Source organism: Mustela putorius, unplaced genomic scaffold, assembly GCF_011764305.1.
Source record: "Mustela putorius furo isolate JIRA1106 unplaced genomic scaffold, ASM1176430v1.1 tig00000139_pilon_pilon_pilon, whole genome shotgun sequence".
Taxonomy (NCBI): Eukaryota; Metazoa; Chordata; class Mammalia; order Carnivora; family Mustelidae; genus Mustela; species Mustela putorius.
In genome coordinates this window covers 11,603,689-11,629,367 of record NW_025421293.1, presented here as the reverse complement: position 1 = coordinate 11,629,367, position 25,679 = coordinate 11,603,689, and the positions used below count along the sequence as shown (strand labels likewise).

Genomic DNA, 25,679 nt, shown 5'->3' with positions numbered 1-25,679 from the left:
ACAGTCCCCAGCTAGGTGGGAGCCTAAACATGGTGCAGCTGGTGTGGAAAAGTGTGGTGGTTCCTCAAAAAGCTGACATGGAGTGACCACGGGCCCCGGCAATTCCCCTCCTAGGCGTGCGCCCGAGGGAATGGGAAAAAGAGGGACTCACTCCATGCTCCCCGATGTTCACAGCAGCCCTAGTCACAGATGAAACCACCCAATGTCCACCAGTAGATGGGTAAGCACAACGTGGTCTGCACATACAAGGAAAGACCACATAGCCACGGAAGGAAGCAAAGCTCCGACACACGCCATAGGGGGTGAACCTTGACGTCGCACAAGGGGAAAGAAACCAGTCCTAAAAGATCCCATGTTGTGTGACCCCACTTACACGATTATCCAGAAGAGGCACACTCACAAGCAAAAAGCAGAACCGAGGTTACTAGGGGCTGGGGAAAAGGGGAATAGGGAGTTACTGCTCTCGGGATCCAGACTTTCTGTTCAGGGTGATGGAAAAGTTCTAGGAATGCTGGTGACGGTAGCACATCACCACAAATGGACGTACCGTACATGATACAGCAGCACATACTTAAAAATGGTGGAGATGGTAAATGTTGTTACGTGAGGTTTCCTGAATCACACAGTGGAATTGTGCCCTGGAAACCCGATGCATTTTCACATCATTAAATATTCCTCAAACACCTGCTGTGATCTGGTTAGGCAAGCCATGGTACATCTAGCAAGGGAACTCAGGGGCCAACAGCAGGACATCCCAGCCGCCGCCAAGGAGGCCTTCAACAGCACCCCTGCCTCGAGCGCCCACACACGTGATGTCCGTGCATCTCGGTCACTTCTCTAAGGTAGACTCATGCACACATGGCCAAGCAGGCATAGGACACGCACATCAGGGGTCCTGATACATGGTGCTGTGACACTGTGCTGGGGCACCTGCCCCTCCCTCTCCAGCCAAGAACGCTCCCAGGCAGGGAGCCTGACCTTGGCTCTGGGGACTCAGCTCAGCCTCCCCGCACACCCACACTCCCCCAGCAGAGAGGAGCACAGCCCGCTCTCACCAAGAGAACCAAGCTCTGGAGGGGCCTCACCCAGGGTTCAAATGCATAGCTTCACCAAGGAACCCCCCCACAGCCTCCTAAAATGCGGATTCCTGTCAAGATCTTTATTGTTATCTATTGTTATCTTTAAGATATGTTGTCGGTTGACTTTTCCACAAAAGTTGCAAGGCAATCACAAAAAAGAATGAAATCTTGCCATTTGCAACAACGTGCATGGAGCTCGGGAGTATAATGTTAAGGGCAACAAGTCAGAGAAAGACAAATACTGTATGATTTCACTCATAGGTGAACTGAAGAAACAAAAGGGCAAAGGTAAAGAAGAGGGAGAGACAAACCAAGAAACAGACTTAACTACAGAGAACAAAGTGATGGTGACCGAGGGGAGGTGGGCAGTGGATAGTGAAGAGGGGACGGCGACTGAGCAGTGCACTCGTGCTGAGAACCAAATGATCTACGTCCGAAACTAACATAGCACTGTATGTTAGCTATACTGGAATTAAAATTTACTCACATCATTAAAAAATTCGCAAGGCAATATTGAGGGAAGGACAACCTTGTCCATACGTGATGCTGGAACAACTGAAGAGCCATATACAAAGGAAGGAACCCTCGATCCTTACCTCACACCATATACAGAGACTTAACACATCAGGGATTACATGCCTACCATAAGAGCTAAAGCTAAAAAACTTCTACTAGAGAAAGTAGGAGATCTTCACAACCTCAGGTTTAAGACCTTCCTTCAACTGGTTTCAAAAAACAAAAACTCAAAAAAAAATCAGTAAAGTGGACTTCAACTTAAACGCTTATTCTCTTCAAAAGACAGGGGTGCCTGGCTGCCTTCAGCTCAGGTCATGGTCCCGGCATCCTGGGATTGAGCCCCGCATCAGGCTCTCTGCACAGTGGGGAGCCTGCTTCGTCCTCTCTCTCTGCCTGCCTCTCTGCCTACTTGTGATCTCTCTCTCTGTGTTGAATGAATAAATAAAATCTTAAAAAAAAAAAAAAAAAAAGACACTGTTTAAAAAAAAGAAAAAGAAAGGCAAGCCACAGACTCCAAGAGAAGATACTCACAATACGGGTATCCAACAAAGGATCCGAAATTCTAAGAGGACTCCTAGAACTCCACAAAAAAAAAGCCCTAGCAGTGGCTTCTGGAAAGAAGATAGAGAAACGGCCCAGCCCTGGATGGAAATTGTACCCTGGGCACCCCAGCACCCTACCCAGGCCAGGAAAAAGCACAAGGTGACACCTGTCCTGCCCATCACAAGAACAGACACCTAGAAGCCTGGCCTGGAGAGTATAAGGCAGCTGAAGGCCCACACACAGCTGCTGGGGCCTCCCCGCACCACCAAAAAAGTTCCAGAACCTACTCCTGGGCATCCACCGGGAAGTCCAGCTCCCTCCCAGCACAGCCTCCACCAGGCCCACGTCCCCACTGCTGGGCAGCCCGCTACCAGCACCTCTAGGCCTCTAACTTTCATCACCTTGGATGTCTCAGAGGCTGAGCCGGTCAGGACTCTGAGGGCCCACCCACGTTGTCACCAGCCACGCGGGCGCCCTACTGCCTGGCTAGTCCTTGGGTGGCCACATGGGCCATCCCCACCCCCATGACCACACCTCACCTCGTAGTCCTTCTGCAACAGCACGGTGTGGGTGAGGCTCTTGTCCAGGCACAGTGCCGCCAGTTTCCGGCAGGTGCGCCGAACATTCAGAACCAGGTCTGTGCTGGGCACATGGCTCAGGATGTGCAGCAGGATCTCGTCCGAGAAGCCGAGAAGGTGGGAGCCCGCCGCCATGGCGGCCGCTGCAGGGGGCACGTCGTCATCGTTGGATGTGTCCTGCAAATAAGGACAACACCGAATTCCCACAGGATCCCCGACGGTGGCCTTCAACCTGGCCTCCTCGGCCAAGGACAAACACCAAGAGCAGTCCTCACCACAGTCTGTGGGAAAGAAGGTCCTTTTCCCAAAAATCTTGACCACATCAGAAGCCCCTTTCAGATCTGCCCACCAGGTCTCTCTTCAAGAGTAGGAGATTCAAAACGAAATTTCAATTCTTTTCCAAATTTAAGGACTTTTTCCTACTAAAGGGCTCCAGACTATCAAGTCTGACGTGTTTCAGACTCAACTTACGACCAGAGACCAAGCCTATTGGCTTAGGAAAGCTGCTATCCTCCCGCTGTCCCAGTGTCACTCTAGATTCTTAAAAACGCTTAAGTGGGAGAATTCTATCAAGAAACAGTAAGTGGGGGTGCCTGGGTGGCTCAGTGGGTTAAAGCCTCTGCCTTCGGCTCAGGTCATGATTCCAGGGTTCTGGGATAGAGTCCCACATCGGGCTCTCTGCTCAGCAGGGAGCCTGCTTCCCCCAACCCTCTGCCTGCCTCTCTGCCTACTTGTGATTCCTGTCTGTCAAATAAATAAACAAAATCTTTAAAAAAAAAAAAAAAGAAAGAAAAGAAAAGAACTAGGAAGAACCGGGGGGGTGACAACAGTGTCTTTGCCTCTTGGGGTTGCTGTGATGGACACCCAGCCCTCAGCCGGCAGCGGGGGCAGCTCTTCCCAGCACTGGCATTAAGGGTGAGAAAAGCCAGAGAATGAGACCATCAAGTCCTTATGAAGAAGAAACAGCACCTGCTAATGTTTTTCCATCCTCAGATCGGTACTAGCTAACAGGGAGTGTGCCACGGAGCACACTCCGTGTGCTTATCACACTTTCTGGCTAGGAACTTGTGTTGGTATCTCCCGCAAGACGTGCCCACATTTCAGTTTGTTCTGGTAGCTATCTGCAAAAGGTTTTCTTCTCTAACACAGGCCTTCCGCCACTCCCGGGTTGATGCGTACAACCAAGAGGGAGGGGTTCCGCCCGGGGTTGGTGGGACATGAAATCCCCAAATCAAGGACCAAGTAACTGGAGGCTCTGAGGGGAGACCCATGGTGGGGAGGGACCCCTGTATCTTCCCAGCACGCCCCGGAAGGGGTCCAGCCCCCCCAAACCGCCCTGCAGGGATGCCTGCCGGACCACTCCCAGGAGACAGCAACGGGATTATTTCTCCTGCCCGTTTGCAGCGGTTCTGTCTGTGAGCCTTCCTCCTCCGGCCTGACTTTTCTTCTGCACATATTTGCAAGGATGGAAGCTCTGAGGCCTGGAAAGCCCTGCTGCTGCCATGGCAACCGTGAACCCCGGGGCGGGAGAGCCGCTGCACACCCCCCACGCAGCCTCCAGGGGTTTCCCAGGCACTCTGATTGCGGCACCCCTCTACTCGGTCCTGACGAGCTCCAGGCCTGCCAAGCCCTCCCCAGGCCTGGTAGAGGGTCGTCACAAATACGTCCCCCTGTTTCACAGTGCTGGCCCTGCCCGCGTTCCCTTCTCTGCAAGAGGCAGCCCTCCCTGCTCCCCTTTCCAACTGAGGTGGCTTTAGTCCTGTCTCACTACTCCTGAGGTCTGCGACGGCCCCCAAGTCCAAGTGCTCGGGGGTGCCCTATTCTGGGACTACCGTTCTCAACCATTAGTGACTTTCCTTAGCTCAGTGCTTCCCAGAGCCAGTCGTGGGGATCAGAGTCCCAGACCCCACCCCAGACTCAGGGACTCCATCTGTGGGGAGAGGCTCCAACCAGAAGGGTCCTTATCAGGCAAAGCTAACAAGGCAGAGGCGGGGGGTGTCGGGCAGGGAGAGGGCTTAGGGAGAGAGGTAGGGACAGCTTGAATCCACGGAGCAGCCTGAGGCTAGGCTAGATAGGGGATGTCCTCATCCCCATCTGCAGGTTCATCAAAGTTAAGAAGCCCTTCTCGGAGCTGTGAGAACATGGGGCAGAACACTGTCTGAAGCTCCGGCCTCACAGGACATCACTAAAACTGAATTTCTCTTAAAACCTACCCAGGGGCGCCTGGGTGGCTCAGTGGGTTAAGCCGCTGCCTTCGGCTCAGGTCATGATCTCAGGGTCCTGGGATTGAGTCCCACATCGGGCTCTCTGCTCAGCGGGGAGCCTGCTTCCCTCTCTCTCTCTCTGCCTGCCTCTCTACCTACTTGTGATCTCTCTCTGTCAAATAAATAAATAAAAATCTTAAAAAAACAGGGGGGAGGAGTCAAGATGGCGGAGAAGTAGCAAGCTGAGACTGCTTCAGCTAGCCGGAGATCAGCTAGATAGCTTATCTAAAGATTGCAAACACCTGAAAATCCATCGGCAGATTGAAGAGAAGAAGAACAGCAATTCTGGAAACAGAAAAACAACCACGTTCTGAAAGGTAGGACCGGCGGAGAAGTGAATCCAAAGCGACGGGAAGATAGACCCCGGGGGGAGGGGCCGGCTCCCGGCAAGCGGCGGAGCAACCGCGCACAAAATCAGGACTTTTAAAAGTCTGTTCCGCTGAGGGACATCGCTCCAGAGGCTAAACCGGGGCGAAGCCCATGCGGGGTCAGCGTGGCCTCAGGTCCCGCAGGGTCACAGAAGGATCGGGGGTGTCTGAGTGTCGCAGAGCTTGCGGGTATTGGAACGGGAAAGCCGGCTACAGAGACAGAGCCGACAGTAAGCTCGCAGCTCCGTGTTACCTTGAACCGGTCGCAGGCTCGGTGAGCTCGGAGCGCGGCCGGAGGTCAGGCAGACGGGAGTAACTGGGTGCTGTTCTCTGAGGGCGCACTGAGGAGTGGGGCCCTGGGCTCTCGGCTCCTCCGGGCCGGAGACCAGGAGGCCGCCATTTGTATTCCCGTCCTCTGGAACTCTACGGAAAGCGCTCAGGGAACAAAAGCTCCTGAAAGCAAACCCGAGCGGATTACTCACCCCGGCCCCGGGTAAGGGCGGTGAAATTCCGCCTGGGGCAAGACACTTGAGAATCACTACAACAGGCCCCTCCCCAGAAGATCAACAAGAAATCCAGCCGAGACCAAGTTCACCTACCAAGGAGTGCGGTTTCAATACCAAGGAGAGCAGCAGAATTCCAGAGGAGGAGAAAGCCAAGCACGGAACTCATGGCTTTTTTTCCTGTGATTTTTTTTTTTAGTCTTGCAGTTAATTTAATTTTTTCTTTTTCATTTTTTTTTTTTTTTTTTTTTCTCGCCTTCGGGTAAAATTTTTTTTAACTGTTACCTTTTTTCTTTTTTTAACGATTTTTTTACTAGTTTATCTAATATATATATATATATATTTTTACATTTTTCTTAGGTGTTTTCTTTTTTTTAAAAAAAATTCTTTTCTTTTCTTTTCTTTTTTTTTTTTTTTTTTTTTTTTATTTTTGTTTTTTTTTTTTTTTTTTTTTTCTTTTATCTTTTCTTCCTTTTTGAACCTCTTTTTATCCCCTTTCCCCTCTTTCCCCCACTCACGATTTTGGATCTCTTCTAATTAGGTTAAAGCATATTTTTCCTGGGGTTGTTGCCACACTTTTAGTATTTTACTTGCCCCTTCATTTACTCTTATCTGGACAAAATGACAAGACGTAAAAATTCAACACAAAAAAAAGAACAAGAGGCAGTACCGAAGGCTAGGGACCTAATCAATACAGACATCGGTAATATGTCAGATCTAGAGTTCAGAATGACAATTCTCAAGGTTCTAGCCGGGCTCGAAAAAGGCATGGAAGATATTAGAGAAACCCTCTCGAGAGATATAAAAAAGCCCTTTCTGGAGAAATCAAAGAACTAAAATCTAACCAAGGTGAAATCAAAAAAGCTATTAATGAGGTGCAATCAAAAATGGAGGCTCTAACTGCTAGGATAAATGAGGCAGAAGAAAGAATTAGTGATATAGAAGACCAAATGACAGAGAATAAAGAAGCTGAGCAAAAGAGGGACAAACAGCTACTGGACCACGAGGGGAGAATTCGAGAGATAAGTGACACCATAAGACGAAACAACATTAGAATAATTGGGATTCCAGAAGAAGAAGAAAGTGAGAGGGGAGCAGAAGGTATACTGGAGAGAATTATTGGGGAGAATTTCCCCAATATGGCAAAGGGAACGAGCATCAAAATTCAGGAGGTTCAGAGAATGCCCCTCAAAATCAATAAGAATAGGCCCACACCCCGTCCCCCCGTCACCTAATAGTAAAATTTACAAGTCTCAACGACAAAGAGAAAATCCTGAAAGCAGCCCGGGAAAAGAAGTCTGTAACATACAATGGTAAAAATATTAGATTGGCAGCTGACTTGTCCACAGAGACCTGGCAGGCCAGAAAGAGCTGGCATGATATTTTCAGAGCACTAAACGAGAAAAACATGCAGCCAAGAATACTATATCCAGCTAGGCTATCATTGAAAATAGAAGGAGAGATTAAAAGCTTCCAGGACAAACAAACAACTGAAAGAATTTGCAAATACCAAAACCAGCTCTACAGGAAATATTGAAAGGGATCCTCTAAGCAAAGAGAGAGCCTACAAGTGGTAGATCAGAAAGGAACAGAGACCATATACAGTAACAGTCACCTTACAGGCAATACAATGGCACTAAATTCATATCTCTCAATAGTTACCCTGAATGTGAATGGGCTAAATGCCCCTGTCAAAAGACACAGGGTATCAGAATGGATAAAAAAACAAAACCCATCTATATGTTGCCTCCAAGAAACACATTTTAAGCCCGAAGACACCTCCAGATTTAAAGTGAGGGGGTGGAAAAGAATTTACCATGCCAATGGACATCAGAAGAAAGCAGGAGTGGCAATCCTTATATCAGATCAATTAGATTTTAAGCCAAAGACTATAATAAGAGATGAGGAAGGACACTATATCATACTCAAAGGGTCTGTCCAACAAGAAGATTTAACAATTTTAAATATCTATGCCCCCAATGTGGGAGCAGCCAACTATATAAACCAATTAATATACAAAATCAAAGAAACACATCAACAATCATACAATGATAGTAGGGGACTTTAACACTCCCCTCACTGAAATGGACAGGTCATCCAAGCAAAAGATCAGCAAGGAAATAAAGGCCTTAAATGACACACTGGACCAGATGGACATCACAGATATATTCAGAATATTTCATCCCAAAGCAACAGAATACACATTCTTCTCTAGTGCACATGGAACATTCTCCAGAATAGATCACATCCTCGGTCCTAAATCAGGACTCAACCGGTATCAAAAGATTGGGATCATTCCCTGCATATTTTCAGACCACAATGCTCTAAAGCTAGAACTCAACCACAAAAGGAAGTTTGGAAAGAACCCAAATACATGGAGACTAAACAGTATCCTTCTAAAGAATGAATGGGTCAACCGGGAAATTAAAGAAGAATTGAAAAAAATCATGGAAACAAATGATAATGAAAATACAACGGTTCAAAATCTGTGGGACACAACAAAGGCAGTCCTGAGAGGAAAATATATAGCGGTACAAGCCTTTCTCAAGAAACAAGAAAGGTCTCAGGTACACAACCTAACCCTACACCTAAAGGAGCTGGAGAAAGAACAAGAAAGAAACCCTAAGCCCAGCAGGAGAAGAGAAATCATAAAGATCAGAGCAGAAATCAATGAAATAGAAACCAAAAAAAACAATAGAACAAATCAATGAAACTAGGAGCTGGTTCTTTGAAAGAATTAATAAAATTGATAAACCCCTGGCCCGACTTATCAAAAAGAAAAGAGAAAGGACCCAAATAAATAAAATCATGAATGAAAGAGGAGAGATCACAACTAACACCAAAGAAATACAAACTATTATAAGAACATACTATGAGCAACTCTACGGCAATAAATTTGATAATCTGGAAGAAATGGATGCATTCCTAGAAACATATAAACTACCACAACTGAACCAGGAAGAAATAGAAAGCCTGAACAGACCCATAACCAGTAAGGAGATTGAAACAGTCATTAAAAATCTCCAAACAAACAAAAGCCCAGGGCCAGACGGCTTCCCGGGGGAATTCTACCAAACATTTAAAGAAGAACTAATTCCTATTCTCCTGAAACTGTTCCAAAAAATAGAAATGGAAGGAAAACTTCCAAACTCATTTTATGAGGCCAGCATCACCTTGATCCCAAAACCAGACAAGGATCCCACCAAAAAAGAGAGCTATAGACCGATATCCTTGATGAACACAGATGCGAAAATACTCAACAAAATACTAGCCAATAGGATTCAACAGTACATTAAAAAGATTATTCACCACGACCAAGTGGGATTTATTCCAGGGCTGCAAGGTTGGTTCAACATCCGCAAATCAGTCAATGTGATACAACACATCAATAAAAGAAAGAACAAGAACCATATGATACTCTCAATAGATGCTGAAAAAGCATTTGACAAAGTACAACATCCCTTCCTGATCAAAACTCTTCAAAGTGTAGGGATAGAGGGCACATACCTCAATATCATCAAAGCCATCTATGAAAAACCCACCGCAAATATCATTCTCAATGGAGAAAAACTGAAAGCTTTTCCGCTAAGGTCAGGAACACGGCAGGGATGTCCATTATCACCACTGCTATTCAACATCGTACTAGAGGTCCTAGCCTCAGCAATCAGACAACAAAAGGAAATTAAAGGCATCCAAATCGGCAAAGAAGAAGTCAAATTATCACTCTTCGCAGATGATATGATACTATATGTGGAAAACCCAAAAGACTCCACTCCAAAACTGCTAGAACTTATACAGGAATTCAGTAAAGTGTCAGGATATAAAATCAATGCACAGAAATCAGTTGCATTTCTCTACACCAACAGCAAGACAGAAGAAAGAGATATTAAGGAGTCAATCCCATTTACAATTGCATCCAAAACCATAAGATACCTAGGAATAAACCTAACCAAAGAGACACAGAATCTATACTCAGAAAACTATAAAGTACTCATGAAAGAAATTGAGGAAGACACAACGAAATGGAAAAATGTTCCATGCTCCTGGATTGGAAGAATAAATATTGTGAAAATGTCTATGCTACCTAAAGCAATCTACACATTTAATGCAATTCCTATCAAAGTACCATCCATCTTTTTCAAAGAAATGGAACAAATAATTCTAAAATTTATATGGAACCAGAAAAGACCTCGAATAGCCAAAGGGATATTGAAAAAGAAAGCCAACGTTGGTGGCATCACAATTCCGGACTTCAAGCTCTATTACAAAGCTGTCATCATCAAGACAGCATGGTACTGGCACAAAAACAGACACATAGATCAATGGAACAGAATAGAGAGCCCAGAAATAGACCCTCAAATCTATGGTCATCTAATCTTCGACAAAGCAGGAAAGAATGTCCAATGGAAAAAAGACAGCCTTTTCAATAAATGGTGCTGGGAAAATTGGACAGCCACATGCAGAAAAATGAAATTGGACCATTTCCTTACACCACACACAAAAATAGACTCAAAATGGATGAAGGACCTCAATGTACGAAAGGAATCCATCAAAATCCTTGAGGAGAACACGGGCAGCAACCTCTTCGACCTCTGCCGCAGCAACATCTTCCTAGGAACAACGCAAAAGGCAAGGGAAGCAAGGGAAAAAATGAACTACTGGGATTTCATCAAGATCAAAAGCTTTTGCACAGCAAAGGAAACAGTTAACAAAATCAAAAGACAACTGACAGAATGGGAGAAGATATTTGCAAACGACATATCAGATAAAGGACTAGTGTCCAGAATCTATAAAGAACTTAGCAAACTCAACATCCAAAGAACAAATAATCCAATCAAGAAATGGGCAGAGGACATGAACAGACATTTCTGCAAAGTAGACATCCAGATGGCCAACAGACACATGAAAAAGTGCTCCATATCACTCGGCATCAGGGAAATACAAATCAAAACCACAATGAGATATCACCTCACACCAGTCAGAATGGCTAAAATCAACAAGTCAGGAAATGACAGATGCTGGCGAGGATGCGGAGAAAGGGGAACCCTCCTACACTGTTGGTGGGAATGCAAGCTGGTGCAGCCACTCTGGAAAACAGCATGGAGGTTCCTCAAAATGTTGAAAATAGAACTGCCCTATGACCCAGCAATTGCACTATTGGGTATTTACCCTAAAGATACAAATGTAGTGATCCAAAGGGACACATGCACCCGAATGTTTATAGCAGCAATGTCCACAATAGCCAAACTATGGAAAGAACCTAGATGTCCATCAACAGATGAATGGATCAAGAAGATGTGGTATATATACACAATGGAATACTATGCAGCCATCAAAAGAAATGAAATCTTGCCATTTGCAACAACATGGATGGAACTAGAGCGTATCATGCTTAGCGAAATAAGTCAAGCAGAGAAAGACAACTATCATATGATCTCCCTGATATGAGGAAGTGGTGATGCAACATGGAGGCTTAAGTGGGTAGAAGAAGAATAAATGAAACAAGATGGGATTGGGAGGGAGACAAACCATAAGTGACTCTTAATCTCACAAAACAAACTGAGGGTTGCCGGGTGGAGGGGGTTTGGGAGAAGGGGGTGGGATTATGGACATTGGGGAGGGTATGTGATTTGGTGTGTGCTGTGAAGTGTGTAAACCTGGTGATTCACAGACCTGTACCCCTGGGGATAAAAATATATGTTTATAAAAAATAAAAAATTAAAATTGGAAAAAAAAAAAAAAAAAAAAATCTTAAAAAAACAAAACAAAACAAAAAAAAAAAAAAAAAAAAACCTACCCAGAAGTTATAGGGGCACCTGTCTGACTCAGACAGTAGAGCGTGTGACTCCTGATCTCAGGGTTGTGAGTTCAAACCCCAAGCCCCACACTGGGCATGGAGCGCTCATTTAGGGAAAAAAAGTGGGGGGTGGGCAGGAACTCAGTTCCAGCCCCTTCTGTCCAGTCTCAGCACACCCCACAAGGTGATTTTCCCCACATTCTCTGCTCCCAAATGCAGGCACTTGGGAGCAGCTGGCTGCCCCTGGTCTCCAAAGGCCGATCCTGGGAGGAGGCTGCCAGGTTTGCAACAGTCAAGTCTTTTGCCTGGAATCCAGGTTTTCCAAGCCAAGGACCTGTGATTTCTAAGTCCACACACACAGCTTTTCCCCAGGAAAGCCAGAAGCTCTGCAGAGGCCAAGAGCAAACAAGGAATGATCCCTGGGAAGGAATGAAACAAAACCTGTAACCCAGAGAGTACGCGCAATTCCACACACACACACCCGTAAACGACCACCCTCGCTTCCCTCTGCCCCTCGGAACCATGTGTTTTCAGCCTTGGCGGAACTTGGCAGACCCACTCTCCATCTCAAAACCGTTAGATAAGGAGCACATGACGTTTCATCTTGGGGTCGTGAGTTCAAGCCCCACACTGGGGCTTGAAAAAAAAAATTAGGTAAGTAGCCTGAGTAGCCTTTGGCTGGGCTTGACCAGCTAAACTGCTCTTCCCACCACAAGAGAAGGGCTGCTGGGGCTTCCTGAAAGATCCAGGACAGGCATCCCCTGTGATCTGTGGAAATCAGTCCAGGGATGAGGATGGACATGTGGTCTTTCTCTGGCACCTCTGGGAACCATATGTTTAGAACCAGATCATGACCACTTATAGGTGTGGTATGAAGCATAAGGGTTAAAAAGAATTTAATGCACTTTTCAGAATGTAACATCTCACAATTTTTTTTTTTTTTTAAGAACTGAAAGATAGAGGAAAAATTAGGTACTAAAACTTCAGTATCTGCCAAAAAAAATCCCCCTCCCAGATGTTTACCCCTCAGGCACCCAAAGAAACCACAGAATTCACAAACCAACTGATGAGTTGTCTGGAATGAATGAGCCAAAGGGAGAGACAGAAATGAAACAAGACTGGTCACGTGTTAACTGTAAACACTGGGCATTGGTTGGGGAGTGGGGGGCGAGGGGGTACAATCTGGCTGGCTGGCAGTGGAACATGTGACTCTTGATGTCAGGGTTCTAAGTTCAAGCCCCATGTTTGGCGTAATGCTTACTTAAAAAAAAACAAACAAACGAAAAGAATAAACATTAAATGGAAAAGAAATGTTTCTTAAAGAACTGGGCAGTGGGTACAACACAGCACACTTTCATGATGCGACATTGTTATACATAACATCTTTGGCATTATAAAATACAAGGTCAATCAAAAGAGGAGCACAACTGTATGGGTTTCCGCCCCACACTCTGCCCACTTCCTAGGTCTCTGCTTCTCCAGGTGGCAATTTCTGGAACATGCCCTCCCTCATGCCTCCAAGCCTTCCCACAAGCTGTTCCCTCTACCGGACATGCCACCACACAGGAAAACTGCTACTTTCAGAACTTGGGCTCAAAGGCTCGAACACAATGAAGCCCTCCCAGCCTCAGCCAGACAGGCTCAACTCACCCTCACCCTGCCCCCCTCCTGCTGTATCAGGTACCCTCCTCCCGCTCCAGCCTCATTTGTCACAGTTTGCCTGCTTGCTTATCTCCTCCCTAGGCCAAGAACGGCTCTGGAACAGGGATCACTTTGTAATTTCCAAGAAAAAGAAGCACTGAACCAGATGAGTCAACAGACCGCTGCTTCAGAATCGTTTGAAGCACTATGAGAAACTCCGGGAGTAATCCTGAGTGTCCACGTGTTAAAGCCAGTAATGACTTTCAAGGTAAGACCACCTCACTCTGGAATCCTGTAGTGGGAAGAGCTGCACAACCTTGCAAATGTATTTTTTTTAAAACTGCTTTGGGCATCTGACTGGCTCAGTCAATGGAGCCTCCAACTCTTGATCTCAGGGTTGTGAGTTTAAGCCTCACACTGGGCATAAAGCTTACTTTAAACACACACACACTTTAAAACTGTGGATTTTGGGGCGCCTGGGTGGCTCAGTCATTGGGCGTGTGCCTTCAGGTCAGGTCTTGATCCCAGAGTTCTGGGATCCAGCCCTGCATTGGGCTCCTTACTCAGTGGAAAACCTGCTTTCCCTCTCCCTGGTGCCCTGCTTGTGTTCCTGCTCTCGCGGTCTCTGTCTGTCAACTAAAAAAATGAAATCTTTAAAAAAAAAAAAAAAAAGAAAAGAAACCAAAACGATGAATTTCACGGCGTGCAAGCTATATATCAATAAATAATAAATAGAACATCCCAGAAGGGACCTTGATCTCCACATCCAGGGTAGAATGAGACGTCCACGAAGAAATAAGAGGCCTCACTGGCCAGGTCATTCATATGTGTCAAGGAACAGAGGCCCCTCTGTGCCAGGACCCCGGAAGAACAAGGTACCAGCGCCCCCAGCTCCCGCAAGTACACACTTGTAATTTGCTAACACAGCCAGGCTACTCCGTAACTATTCCTTAAAGAGCTGTGGCTTTCTGACCCTTTAATCCCACCACCAGTCTGCTGGTGTGTCCCACACCCTCCCCCTCAATCTAGGGGCCACTTCTAAGCCAAACTCACTTCGAGTGAAAAAAACGGTCAGCAACCTCAGCCCCAAACGTTTTCGAAGAAAACGCTTGACCCTCTGACTCCTGTTCCCCAGAGCACAGGTAAGCCCCTAAAACAGTGCACTCAAAGGTACAAGTCCCAGATGATAAACAGACACACAGGTAGCCACAAGTACACATAAAGATAGGCAGGAAGCAACAAATGAAAAGATGCTAATCAGAGTCCAGATCCCACATACCCTGGTCTGCAGATAAATTACCTTGCACCACCTTACAGGGACTCAGTCCCAGACTTGTGGAGCATGGGGGAAAGGAATTCCGGGGTAAGCCAAAAGTCTCCCAGGTAAAATGGCTTTTCCTCCATTAGCCCCCAAGTCACGCAACAAGCAGGCGCAGAGAAAAGTGGGGACTTTCGGAGCATTCAGACATAGAGGATGGGGTGCAGAGTGGACATGGAAGCTGAACGTCTCATAACTCCAAGGGCTGAGCCCACGTGCATGGGAAAATGGCTTGAGAGGCCTACAGCAGCATGGAACTCTGGGGTGCAGAGGCGGGGAAGAACTCTGGCGGTCACGACTGCGGGGCTGCGAAAGGGATGGAAAACCCAAGAGAAAAGAGCTTGTGACTTCGCAACAGGGTGAGGGCCTGAGGGGCGGGGCGACGCAGGATGGGGCAAGGGGCAAGGTTAAGGATGGGAAGGAACCGGCGAGGCGGCCGAGGCCGAGGCCACGGTCCGGTCAGGAAGGACCAAACCCGGCCGACGCCAGGCTCAGGGCGGAAAGGGCCAAGCGCGACCGGGGTTGAGGTCGAAGTCAAGGTGGGAAGCAGAGGGCCGGGTCGCGGACGGGACCGGAAGGATGGAGCGGGTCAGGGGGCTCGATGGAAAGGACGCAAAGGGGACCGGGGCGGGATGGGAAGGCCCGAGCGGAGCCAAGGCCGCGGGGCAGGAAGGAGAGCGGAGAGAGGCGCCGGCCGTACCTCTCCGGAGCTGGCCATGTCGAAGGCGGGCGGGGCCGCGGCCGCCGGAGCCGCAGCCCCAGGGCTTCCCCCCGGCCAGCCAGGGATGCTCAAAGCCGGCGCGTCCGCGGCTCCACAGAGACCCTGGTAGGGGGCGGGGCCTCCCGCCACTTCCGGCGCCTGCCGTACGCAGTTCCGCTCGCCACCCGGCGAGCCATGCGCGGCCGCCATGTTGGGTGTGGCGCTGCTGCTTGGGGCCTTGCTAGGGCGCGGGTTGAGTCCCGGGGCGCCGGGTCAGGCGCCGCTGCCTCCGCCGCAACCTCTCTGACCTGGGCTCCCCCTCCTCTGCTCCTTGACTGCGCCTTTCCAGCCACACTGGTCTCCCCTGGCCGGCCGAGCACTCTGCTGCCTCCGGGCCTTGGCATGTACGTCCCCATGCCTGCAAGTGTGCAGGAACCACATGTCGGACCATCCCGCGGCAAAGGGCATCCCCTCCTCCCTGCCGTCCACACCCACCCCTAAACTTACCCCTTATCTTCTATTTTACTCCATAGCTCTATGCGCTGTCTGACCTACTGTGTCCTTTTCTTTTTTTCTTTTTCTTTTCTTTTCTTTTTTTTTTTCTCTCTTTTGTTTGTTGTTTGGTGCTTCTCTCCCTGTACTCAGCGGCAGGATTGCGGGAACCTGGGGATGCTCCCTGACATGTCATCGGCACCGAATAAATGCTGGCGGGGTAGATGAACGTGAGAATGGATGTGTGCTCACCCATAACTCTTTGCACGTAAAAACCATTTAGGAAGAAAAATCCGTGGGGAACACTGGGGGGTGACCCTGAGCATGTATAGGTTTCTTGCAGCTGATGGGACCAAGTACCACAGCCTGGGGGATCTAAAACCATAGAAATGTATTCTCTCAGTTGTGGAGGCCCAACGTAGGAAGTGAAGATGTCGACTGGGCCGTGTTCCAACTGCTGGAAGCATCTCTTCTGGCTCTTCCTAGCTTTGGGTAGCGGCCAGCATCCTTGGAGGCCCTTGGCTTTCAGGGGCCTTACTCCCAAGTTCTGCCTCTGTCTTTGCGGGGCCATCTTCCTTTCTGTGTGTGTGTTTGTGTGTGTGTGCGCGCACCAAAGGCCATGTATCCTTTCTTTCTTTTTTTTTTTTTTTAAGATTTTATTTATTAATTTGACAGAGATCACAAGTAGGCAGAGAAGCAGGCAGAGAGAGAGAGAGGGAGAAGCAGGCTCCCTGCCGAGCAGAGAGCCCAATGTGGGGCTCGATCCCAGGACCCTGGGATCATGACCTGAGCCGAAGGCAGAGGCTTTAACCCACTGAGCCACCCAGGCGCCCTGTATCCTTTCTTATAAAGACACCACACGACCTTAACTAGGGACGTATTCAAAGAGCTTGTTTCCAAATAAGGCCGTATTCTGAGGTTCTGGGCGGACAGGAATCTTTGGGGGACACTTAAACAACCTAGTGCTTCAGGTTTCATACACTCTCCCCCAGGCCTCATTTACCTCCCAACCCCACTGGGTTGAGCCTGTTCCTATCAAGAGACCTTTGATGAGCTCCTTCTGTGGGTGGACTGTCCTGGGGGCAGGCACAGTCCTTGTCTCAAAGAGTTCATGTTCTAGTCCGCAGTTAAATACACAACTTCAGGCAGAACTATGACCTGGGCAGGCATCAGCAGTGTCCGAGGCTGATGTTTCTCCTCCTGTCCTAACTCCTGACCCTTCCTTTTCCCCTACAATCTGTAATCAGGTATGTTTTTCATTGTGGTGGGGGTGTTTACTTTCTGTCCCCCAGGGTAGAGGCCACTGTTCAGCAAACAGGCCTGAGCGGAGGAATGTAGAAAGGGCCCACAGCGACCCCCTGGGCTGAATGCAGACAGACCCATCACATGACCTACCTCAAACTATCCACAGGCCCTAACTCTCCAGTGCTCTACTTACAACCGGGCACAGTTACCAAAAAAGGGAAAAGGCTCTACATCGCCATTCCTCTTCACCTTCTCCCTTTAAAAACAGCCCCCACCCACTGCCTCCTGGCAAATGGTCTCTGCTTTGCCGTCTTGCCTGCCACTCCCTTGCCGGTGTATTCAATAAACTTCTGTCTCCTGTGTTCTGCCTCAGGTGAATTCTTTGACCGCCCATGCCTCCGGCTTCCATGTGATCTTCGCCCCACATCTGGAAGCCCCAATCCGATCAGGAGAAACGCTATGTTTAGACACCGCACCCCTCCACTAGAACAGAGCTGGACAATAACAGACCCTCGGTAAAACATGGTCAACTAAATGATTCCCCGGGCTGATCCCCGTAAGGGTCCGACACAGGAGTGATTCACAAACTCTAACTACTGGGAGTCCCGCATTTCCCAGGCGCTGAGTTCTGAGGAGCATTTAGTTGGAAACCGCCGAGTGTGGGCTCCAGGCGACCGAGGTGGGGAGTCAGTTCCAATACCTCACTGTGCTGACCCACTCAGGGGTGGTTTCCAGGTTTGGGGGACACTTTGTCACAGCACTCTCAGTGACTCCTGCTCCCAGAGCCCACCTCTGCAGTACTGGCTAGCCTGAGCCAGGTCTGAGCTCCCGGCCGTGATCCCCAAAAATATCTGGAGTGGAGGCTGGGAAGGATGCAGAGAAGGTGGAGATCTCTGTTACCTCCCCCGCCCCCCCAAGTCCGAATGAGAAGCAAAATTGGGATTGGAGCCCACGCTGTCTGTACTGCAGAGACCTCATGACACCGGAACAGTTTTTAAAGGAGCCGTACCTTCCCTAAGCTCCTTCCACTGCAGCAAGAATGACCTTTTATTTTATTTTTAAAGATTTTATTTATTTGCAAAAGAGGGAGAGAGAGTACAAGTCGAGGTGTGGGGGAGAAAGAGAGGAAGCCGTGGACTCTGCCCTGAGCACAGAGCCCAACGTGAGGCTCCACCCGGGACTTGATCCCAGGACCCTTGAGATCATGACCTGAGCTGAAGTCAGACGCTTAACCAACTGAGCCCCCCAGGTGCCCCCAGAATGACCTTTTAAAGCTGTCTGCATAGAGGTGAAAAGTGACTTTCACAGAGGAAACCAGCACACACATGTTTATTGCAGCTTTATTCATAATTTCCAAAACTTAGAAACAACCACGATGGCCTTTGGTGAAGGATGGATACATTAAACTGTAGTCCATCAAGACAATGAAATTCTTTTTTTTTTTTTTTTAGATTTTATTTTTAAACATCTCTACGCCCAACATGGGGCTCAAACCCTTAAACCCCAGATCAAGAGTCGCACGCTCCGCTGACTGAGCCAGCCAGGCGCCCCCAGCCAGTGGAAAATTATTCAGCACTAAAAATAAGTGATCTATCAAACCATGAAAAGACATGGAGGAAACTTAAGTGCATGTTACTAAGTGAAAGAAGCCAATCTGAAAAGTGCTGCCTATGGGATGCTTCCAACTATGCATTTTGGAGAAGGCAGAACTCTGGAGAGATGCAAAGAATCAGTGCTTTCCAGGAGTCAGGGAAGGGGAGAAATGACCAGCTGAGGTACAGAGGATTTAAGGCAGTGAAACTACTCTGTATGATATTACCATGATGGGTGCGTGTCCAAACCCATGCAGTGAAAACACCAAACCCGAGGGTACCAGAGTGGCTCAGTCGATTAAGTGTCCAACTCCTGATTTCAGCTCAGGTCTTGATCTCAGGGTTGTGAGTTCAAGCCCAGCATTGGGCTCCAGTGTGGACCCTACTTAAAAAAATTAATAAATGAAAGCACCAAAAAACACCAATACCATAGTGTAAGCACCAGGAGTGAACCTTAACATAAACTATGGATTCTGGGTGACAATGATGTGTCAGTGTAGGTTTCATCAGTGGTAACAAATGCATCACTCTGGTTGGGGACGCTGATGGTGGGGGAGACTGGGCACATGGGGGCAGGGGGCACATGTGAAATCTCTGTACCTTCTCAATTTTGTTGTGAACCTAAAACTGCTCTAAAAATTAAAGATTATTGGGGTGCCTGGGTGGCTCAGTGGGTTGGGCCTCTGCCTTTGTTTGGCTCAGGTTGTGATCTCGGGGTCCTGGGATCGAGCCCCACGTCAGGCTCTCTGCTCAGCAGGGAGCCTGCTTCTCCCGACCCCACCTGCCTCTCTGCCTACTTGTGAGTCAAATAAATAAATAAAATCTTAAAAAAAAAAACTTTAGGGCGCCTGGGTGGCTCAGTGGGTTAAGCCGCTGCCTTTGGCTCAGGTCATGATCTCAGAGTCCTGGGATCGAGTCCCGCGTCGGGCTCTCTGCTCAGCAGGGTGCCTGCTTCCTCCTCTCTCTCTGCCTGCCTCTCTGCCTACTTGTGATCTCTCTCTGTCAAATAAATAAATAAAATCTTTGAAAAAAAAAAAAAAACTTTAAAAATTAAAGGCTATTAGTATTTTTTGTATTGAGCATAGTTGACACACAGTGTTCCAGGTGTAAAAAAAAAAGTCTCCATTTTTTTGTAGTATTTTATTTTTAAGTAATCTCTACACCCAGTGTGGGGCTTGAACTTAGAACCCCGAGATGAAGAGTCATATGCTCTACCCACTGAGCCAGCCAAGCGCTCCTGAATTCTTCATTTTAATCAGCTTAAGTGTAAATGGTCATGTGTGGCCAGTGGCCCCTATAGGACAGGACCATAAGTTCTGTGAGGGCAAAGAGAAGTTGAGTGAGATTCAGAGAGAGGTTGAACGATCAATGGCTGAGTGAATCAGCACAGCACTTGTCAGGAGTTTCTGGATGGTTCCAGCCCCTACGTGCCTTGGGTGATTCCAGGCCACCGGCATATCTGAGCTGTGTTACCCTCCGAGCCCATTTCCCCGCAAGGAAGATGATTGCCCTGTGACCGTGAACCTCCCCGGGGCCTCACCATGAGGATCCAGACACAGATCCATCTGTATTTCCTAATTATTTATTTTCCCCCTAGTTTTTATGGAGGCGCCATTTGCTGGGTTTCAATGCAGATGTGCACCTGCGACCCCCTCCCACCGACCGACATCATGACGCCTACATCCCTCTGTGGTCCCCACCCTCCCTCGCACGCAGCCTCTGCTCTTCCTCCTGGTCACAAGCAGCCATTGTGCCTTCGCTTGGTGGCCTGACACTGTTTCCCCCGTTACACTGGGTCCCTCATGCGGGCAGGAAGCACATCTGCTTTCTTCTCCGCTGCTCCCCCTGTTCCTGGCACGATGCCCGGGACAAATAGCGGTTGGCTAGAGGAAGGAAGGAGGAACGGAAGGCGGCCCGGCATACGCTGGGCCCTTAATCAATGCTTGTGAAAGGAGTGAGTGACTCAAGGTGGAAGCTTCCAGCAGAGCCCAGGGCTTATCACCGCCCCTGAATGGGATCCAGAGAGCTAGAACTGGCCCCAGAGGAGGTGGGGGGTTGGGGGGGAACTACTGCTTCAGGCCCTGCTGCCTGGGCCTCTAAGACAGAAGAGTGCCACGCACACTGCTCTCACACCTCCTCCAGGACGGGCGCCCAGATACATAGAGGTAGCCCAGGGCCCCTGAGGGAGTGGGACTGACTCCTCCAGAGCCCACGCCACACACCGGTTGTGCTGTTTTGTGTACTGAACTAGGAAAACCTGCCAAGGAGAGCTCCGGGGTCAGTCACAAGCTCCTGTTTGGTTTTGGAACGTCTTAGAACAGTGCCCTTACCCCAACAGTCGCTTTGCATGGAGTACCATTACTTGTGTCCCTCCCAACCTGCCTCAAGCCTGTGGGACTCTTAGACACATCCCGCCCACATGAGGGTCTCTGCTGTCTTCTGTGAGGTGGGAGCCAATGGGCCACCAGATTCCTGAGCCACAGGGAGAAGGGAGCAGCAGAAAGCTGGAGCCGCCCTGGGTCCATGGAGGGAGGGGCTGGTCCCCTCCAGGCCTCAAATCTGGACTTGGGGTTTGATTCTGGGCCGTTTCCTCCCTCTTGGGATACAAGAGCAAGGGGCATCCTGCATGGCTGTCCTCCTCCATTCCACGCCCCCCAGCCCCATCACAGCTTCTAGCAGAGTGCAGGCAAGCCAGCCTTAGGAGCACTGCATTATAAAGTCAGAAACTGACCCCCAGCACCAGGCAGACCCTGCCCAGCCCCCAAGGAGCCCAGCCCCCACAGATCCTCGGAAACCACGTCCTGAGTGCACAATACAACGGTGCGCAGCCACCTGCCACAAGGCAGAACCCAGGCCCTGGGCAGGGAAGCTCCATCGCCGTTAACCAGACCTATTCTGTGCAGAACTGACACGCCCCACCCCAGGCCCTGGACAGCACTGTGGAGCTGCCCTACATCAAATCGTCTCAAGGCCGTTCCTTTGCTGGGTAGGAATTAGAGGCGAGCTGGCAGTCAAGACGGGATTCCACCCGGAGTCTGCACCAGGCCCATCAGGAAGGATGACCAACAGCAGATAGAAGGTCTGGGGGGGGCCTAGGACCACCTGATTCCCCGTCTGCAGAGCCCAGGCCTCCCACCTTCCCAAAGCACCTGACCTCAGAACTTGGTGAGAAATAGGATTACACAGCCGGCAGGCAAAGGGCCAGGGCCCTTAATTCCCTCTATCCATCTCTGAGCCCATGACTGTTCCGTTATCAGGACTCAATACACCTCAAAACCCCTTCCCTTTGAGGCAGGGACAGCTTGGTCCCCACTGTCCCACCCCTCTTCCCAACACCAAGAAGCCACGTGTCCTTTCTTTAAGGTGTGCACACTTTATTGAACTGGTCTTGTCAGTGTACAGGGAAGCCCCTGGCTGCCTCGTGCCTCAACCCCACTCCCAAGAGGATCAAAAAGCCTTCATGAATCTTGAATTGGAGGGGACAAAAAAGGGGGAAGCCATGATGGCAGACCACTCAAAATAAAACAAAAAGAACAGGTATTAAGGCGAAGATTAAAAAAAATTTGGACTACATAATTTACACAAAAGCAATTTTATCACCCTCCCGTGTGGACTCGGGCGAGGACTGCCCCTTCTCAGAGAGAAATGGGAGTGGCTTTTGGGAAGGCAAGGGACTTCCTGTAACAATGCATCTCACGATATTTGGAATGAAAAAAAAAAAAAAAAAAAAACACAATGTACAATCAAAGTCCTCGGCCACATTGTAGAACTTTGGGGATGCTCGCTCCAACCAACTGCTGTCACCTTCACCGTTCCAGTTTTTAAATCCTGAGTCAAGCGCCAAAAAAAAAAAAAAGAAAAAAAAAAACTGGAAAAAAAAAACTGAAAAAATTCAAAAACAATTAAAAAAAAAAAAAAAACCCAAACAAATAAAGCCATGCCAATCTCATGTCGTTTTCTGCGCAGGTTAGGTTTTGTCAAGAAAGGGTGTAACGCAACTAAAGTAACAGTCCGCCTAGAAGCATTTGCGGTGGACGATGGAGGGGCCGGACTCGTCGTACTCCTGCTTGCTGATCCACATCTGCTGGAAGGTGGACAGCGAGGCCAGGATGGAACCCCCGATCCACACGGAGTACTTGCGCTCAGGGGGGGCGATGATCTGGGGGAGGAAGGGGACAGGTTAGCGGGAGGATCCAGCGCACCGTAACCCAGGAGGAGGGGCACGCCCACAGGAGCCCCACCCACCCCCAACCCAAGGGGGGCCCAGGTCAGCAAAGTGCCCACCTTGATCTTCATCGTGCTGGGCGCCAGGGCAGTGATCTCCTTCTGCATCCTGTCGGCAATGCCGGGGTACATGGTGGTCCCGCCGGACAGCACCGTGTTGGCGTACAGGTCCTTGCGGATGTCGACATCACACTTCATGATGGAGTTGAAGGTAGTTTCGTGGATGCCGCAGGATTCCATGCCTGAGAGGAAACACGCCAGACTTGGCTTCCGGGAACGGCCACGAGGGTGACCCTCTGAGACCAAGGGCAAGAAAGGCAGGCAGGGCTCACTTACCCAGGAAGGAAGGCTGGAAGAGCGCCTCTGGGCAGCGGAACCGCTCGTTGCCGATGGTGATGACCTGCCCGTCGGGCAGCTCATAGCTCTTCTCCAGAGAGGAGCTGGAGGCCGCAGTGGCCATCTCCTGCTCGAAGTCCAGAGCCACATAACACAGCTTCTCCTTGATATCACGCACGATTTCCCGCTCGGCAGTGGTGGTGAAGCTGTAGCCACGCTCCGTAAGGATCTTCATGAGGTAGTCCGTCAGGTCCCGGCCAGCCAGGTCCAGACGCAGGATGGCGTGGGGCAGGGCGTACCCCTCGTAGATGGGCACAGTGTGGGTGACCCCGTCTCCGGAGTCCATCACGATGCCAGTGGTGCGGCCAGAGGCATACAGGGACAGCACAGCCTGGATGGCCACATACATGGCTGGGGTGTTGAAGGTCTCGAACATGATCTGTAGTGAGAAGAAACCAGGTGATGCCCAGGAAACCACCACAAGGGGGTCAGGCTAGACTAGGGACATGCAGAAAAGTGCAAGGAACACAGCTCAATGTGCTGGGGATCCCGGGATGGGGATTCACTTCAGACCTATTGTGCACCTACTGAATACACACTCCAAGGCCACTCGACACCAGCCTCATCGGCTTGGTCACACCAGCCAGTGTTAGTAGTACCTACAACCCATAGCATTTTATAACCTCAAACGCCTAATCAGAAAGGCAAACACAAGAAAGAATCCATCTGGGGAAAAAGCGAATAGAACCTGCAGAGTTCCAAAGGAGACTCAGGTCAGAGAAGAAAGTCCTAGGAGAATGGCAGAAGAAAGAACACGTGAGACAGGGCGTGGCACAGAAAGGCAAGAAAGGATGGGGTGGCCGCCCACGGAAGGCCAGTGGGCCACTAACCTGGGTCATCTTCTCACGGTTGGCCTTGGGGTTCAGGGGGGCCTCGGTCAGCAGCACGGGGTGCTCCTCGGGGGCCACACGCAGCTCATTGTAGAAGGTGTGGTGCCAGATCTTCTCCATGTCGTCCCAGTTGGTGACGATACCGTGCTCGATGGGGTACTTCAGGGTCAGGATGCCCCTCTTGCTCTGGGCCTCGTCCCCCACATAGGAGTCCTTCTGGCCCATGCCCACCATCACGCCCTGCGGAGGGAGGGGCGAGGCGCCCTGAGCACGGGCCCGGAGGCACCGACCTCCTCCCCGGGAGGAGGCCCCACCTACGACCCCCACCTAGATCAGAGCCAAGGCCGGCGCCCTACCTGGTGCCGTGGGCGCCCCACGATGGAAGGGAAGACGGCCCGGGGGGCGTCGTCGCCTGCGAAGCCGGCTTTGCACATGCCGGAGCCGTTGTCGACCACGAGCGCAGCGATATCGTCATCCATGGCGAACTACGAAGGGAGTCGGGCCTTGAGCCGGGGGTCGGGTGGGGCCGCCCCCGCCCAGCCCACTTCCGGCGCGCCGCGGCCTCGAGCCGCCAGGGGGCGCCGGCGCGCGCTCACATTGGGGACAAAGGCGGCCGGGCCGGCAGCGTTATTACCATAAAAGGCAAACGCTGGTTGGAGGCGGCCCCGCCGCGCGCGGCAGGAAGCCAGGCCCCCGCCCCCTCCCCACCCGAGGCTGGCTCCGCCCCCGCCTCGTTCAAAAAAGCGCCGGCTGGACTGGCGCGCGGCGGCCACGCCCGCGGGAGCCGGCGGCGCGGAGAGGAAGTGCGCGCAGGCGCCCTCGCGCCGCGGCGACCCCACCCCTTCCGGCCGGCCGCACCGCCCTCACCCCGGCCGCGGCTCCCGGCCCAAGCGTGCACGCGCACGCGCAGCCCTGGCCCCAGCCCCCACCCAGCCGGCGGACCCGCCGCGCCCACCCACCCACCCTGCCATCCAGCCGCGCGAGCCAGCGAGCCGCTGCCTCGGACAAAGACCCGCGGCCGCCTAAGCCTAGATCGCAGCACGCCGTGGGCGCGCAGTGCGAGCGCAGTCCCGGCCCGAGCGAGGGGGGAGCGCGAGCCCCGTTGCCCGTCCCCGGCGGCTCTCTCCCGGCGCCGAGGCCAGAGGCCGAGAGGCCAGCCGGCCGCCCGCCCGGAGGAGGCGCCGCGGGGCCGCAGCGAGCCCCGGCCGGCCCGGGAACCTACCTGGGGGTGGTGTAAACCGGCGGCGGCAGCGGCGGAGCGGCGAGGGCGAGGGGCCTGTGCTCGCGGGGTGGACGCGGTCTCGGCGGTGGCTGCGCGTCGCGCCGCCGGGTTTTATAGGGCGCCGCCGCGGCCGCTCGAGCCATAAAAGGCAACTTTCGGAACGGCGCGCGCTGATTGGCCCCGCGCCGCTCACTCACCGGCCTCGCCGCACTGTGCAGCATTTTTTTACCCCCTCTCCCCTCCTTTTGCAAAAAAAAAAAAAAAAAAAGAGAGAGAGAGAACGAGCCGGGCTGGGAGAGAGCGAGAGCGAGATTGAGGAAGAGGAGGAGGGAGAGAGTTTTGGTGTTGGCAGCCCTTGGGTGCTGGGCCCG

General features: G+C 50.6%; 2 protein-coding genes across 4 annotated transcripts in view; both read right to left on the bottom strand.

The window, feature by feature from the left end:
* The window catches only part of FBXL18 (F-box and leucine rich repeat protein 18), a 107,558-nt gene extending 92,088 nt beyond the window's left edge, over positions 1-15,470 (bottom strand). For all 3 annotated transcript variants that reach the window (XR_006605271.1, XM_004775015.3, XM_045075153.1), the window contains exons 1-2: positions 15,308-15,470; positions 2,678-2,893 (exon numbers count right to left, since the gene is read on the bottom strand). Coding sequence is in view for 2 of the 3 variants with exons in the window: in XM_004775015.3 (XP_004775072.3) it covers positions 2,678-2,893; positions 15,308-15,325 (234 nt within the window). In the remaining variant the exon portion in view is untranslated. The remainder of the gene's footprint in view (positions 1-2,677; positions 2,894-15,307) is intronic.
* Positions 15,471-21,989: 6,519 nt separating this feature from the next.
* Positions 21,990-25,463, bottom strand: ACTB (actin beta). The gene is made up of 6 exons (XM_045075150.1): positions 25,309-25,463; positions 24,443-24,571; positions 24,087-24,326; positions 23,197-23,635; positions 22,921-23,102; positions 21,990-22,795 (listed from the first exon to the last, which is right to left on the bottom strand). The coding sequence occupies exons 2-6, from the start codon at positions 24,563-24,565 to the stop codon at positions 22,652-22,654; spliced, it is 1,128 nt and encodes a 375-aa protein (XP_044931085.1). The 5' UTR covers positions 24,566-24,571; positions 25,309-25,463; the 3' UTR covers positions 21,990-22,651.
* Positions 25,464-25,679: the final 216 nt, after the last annotated feature.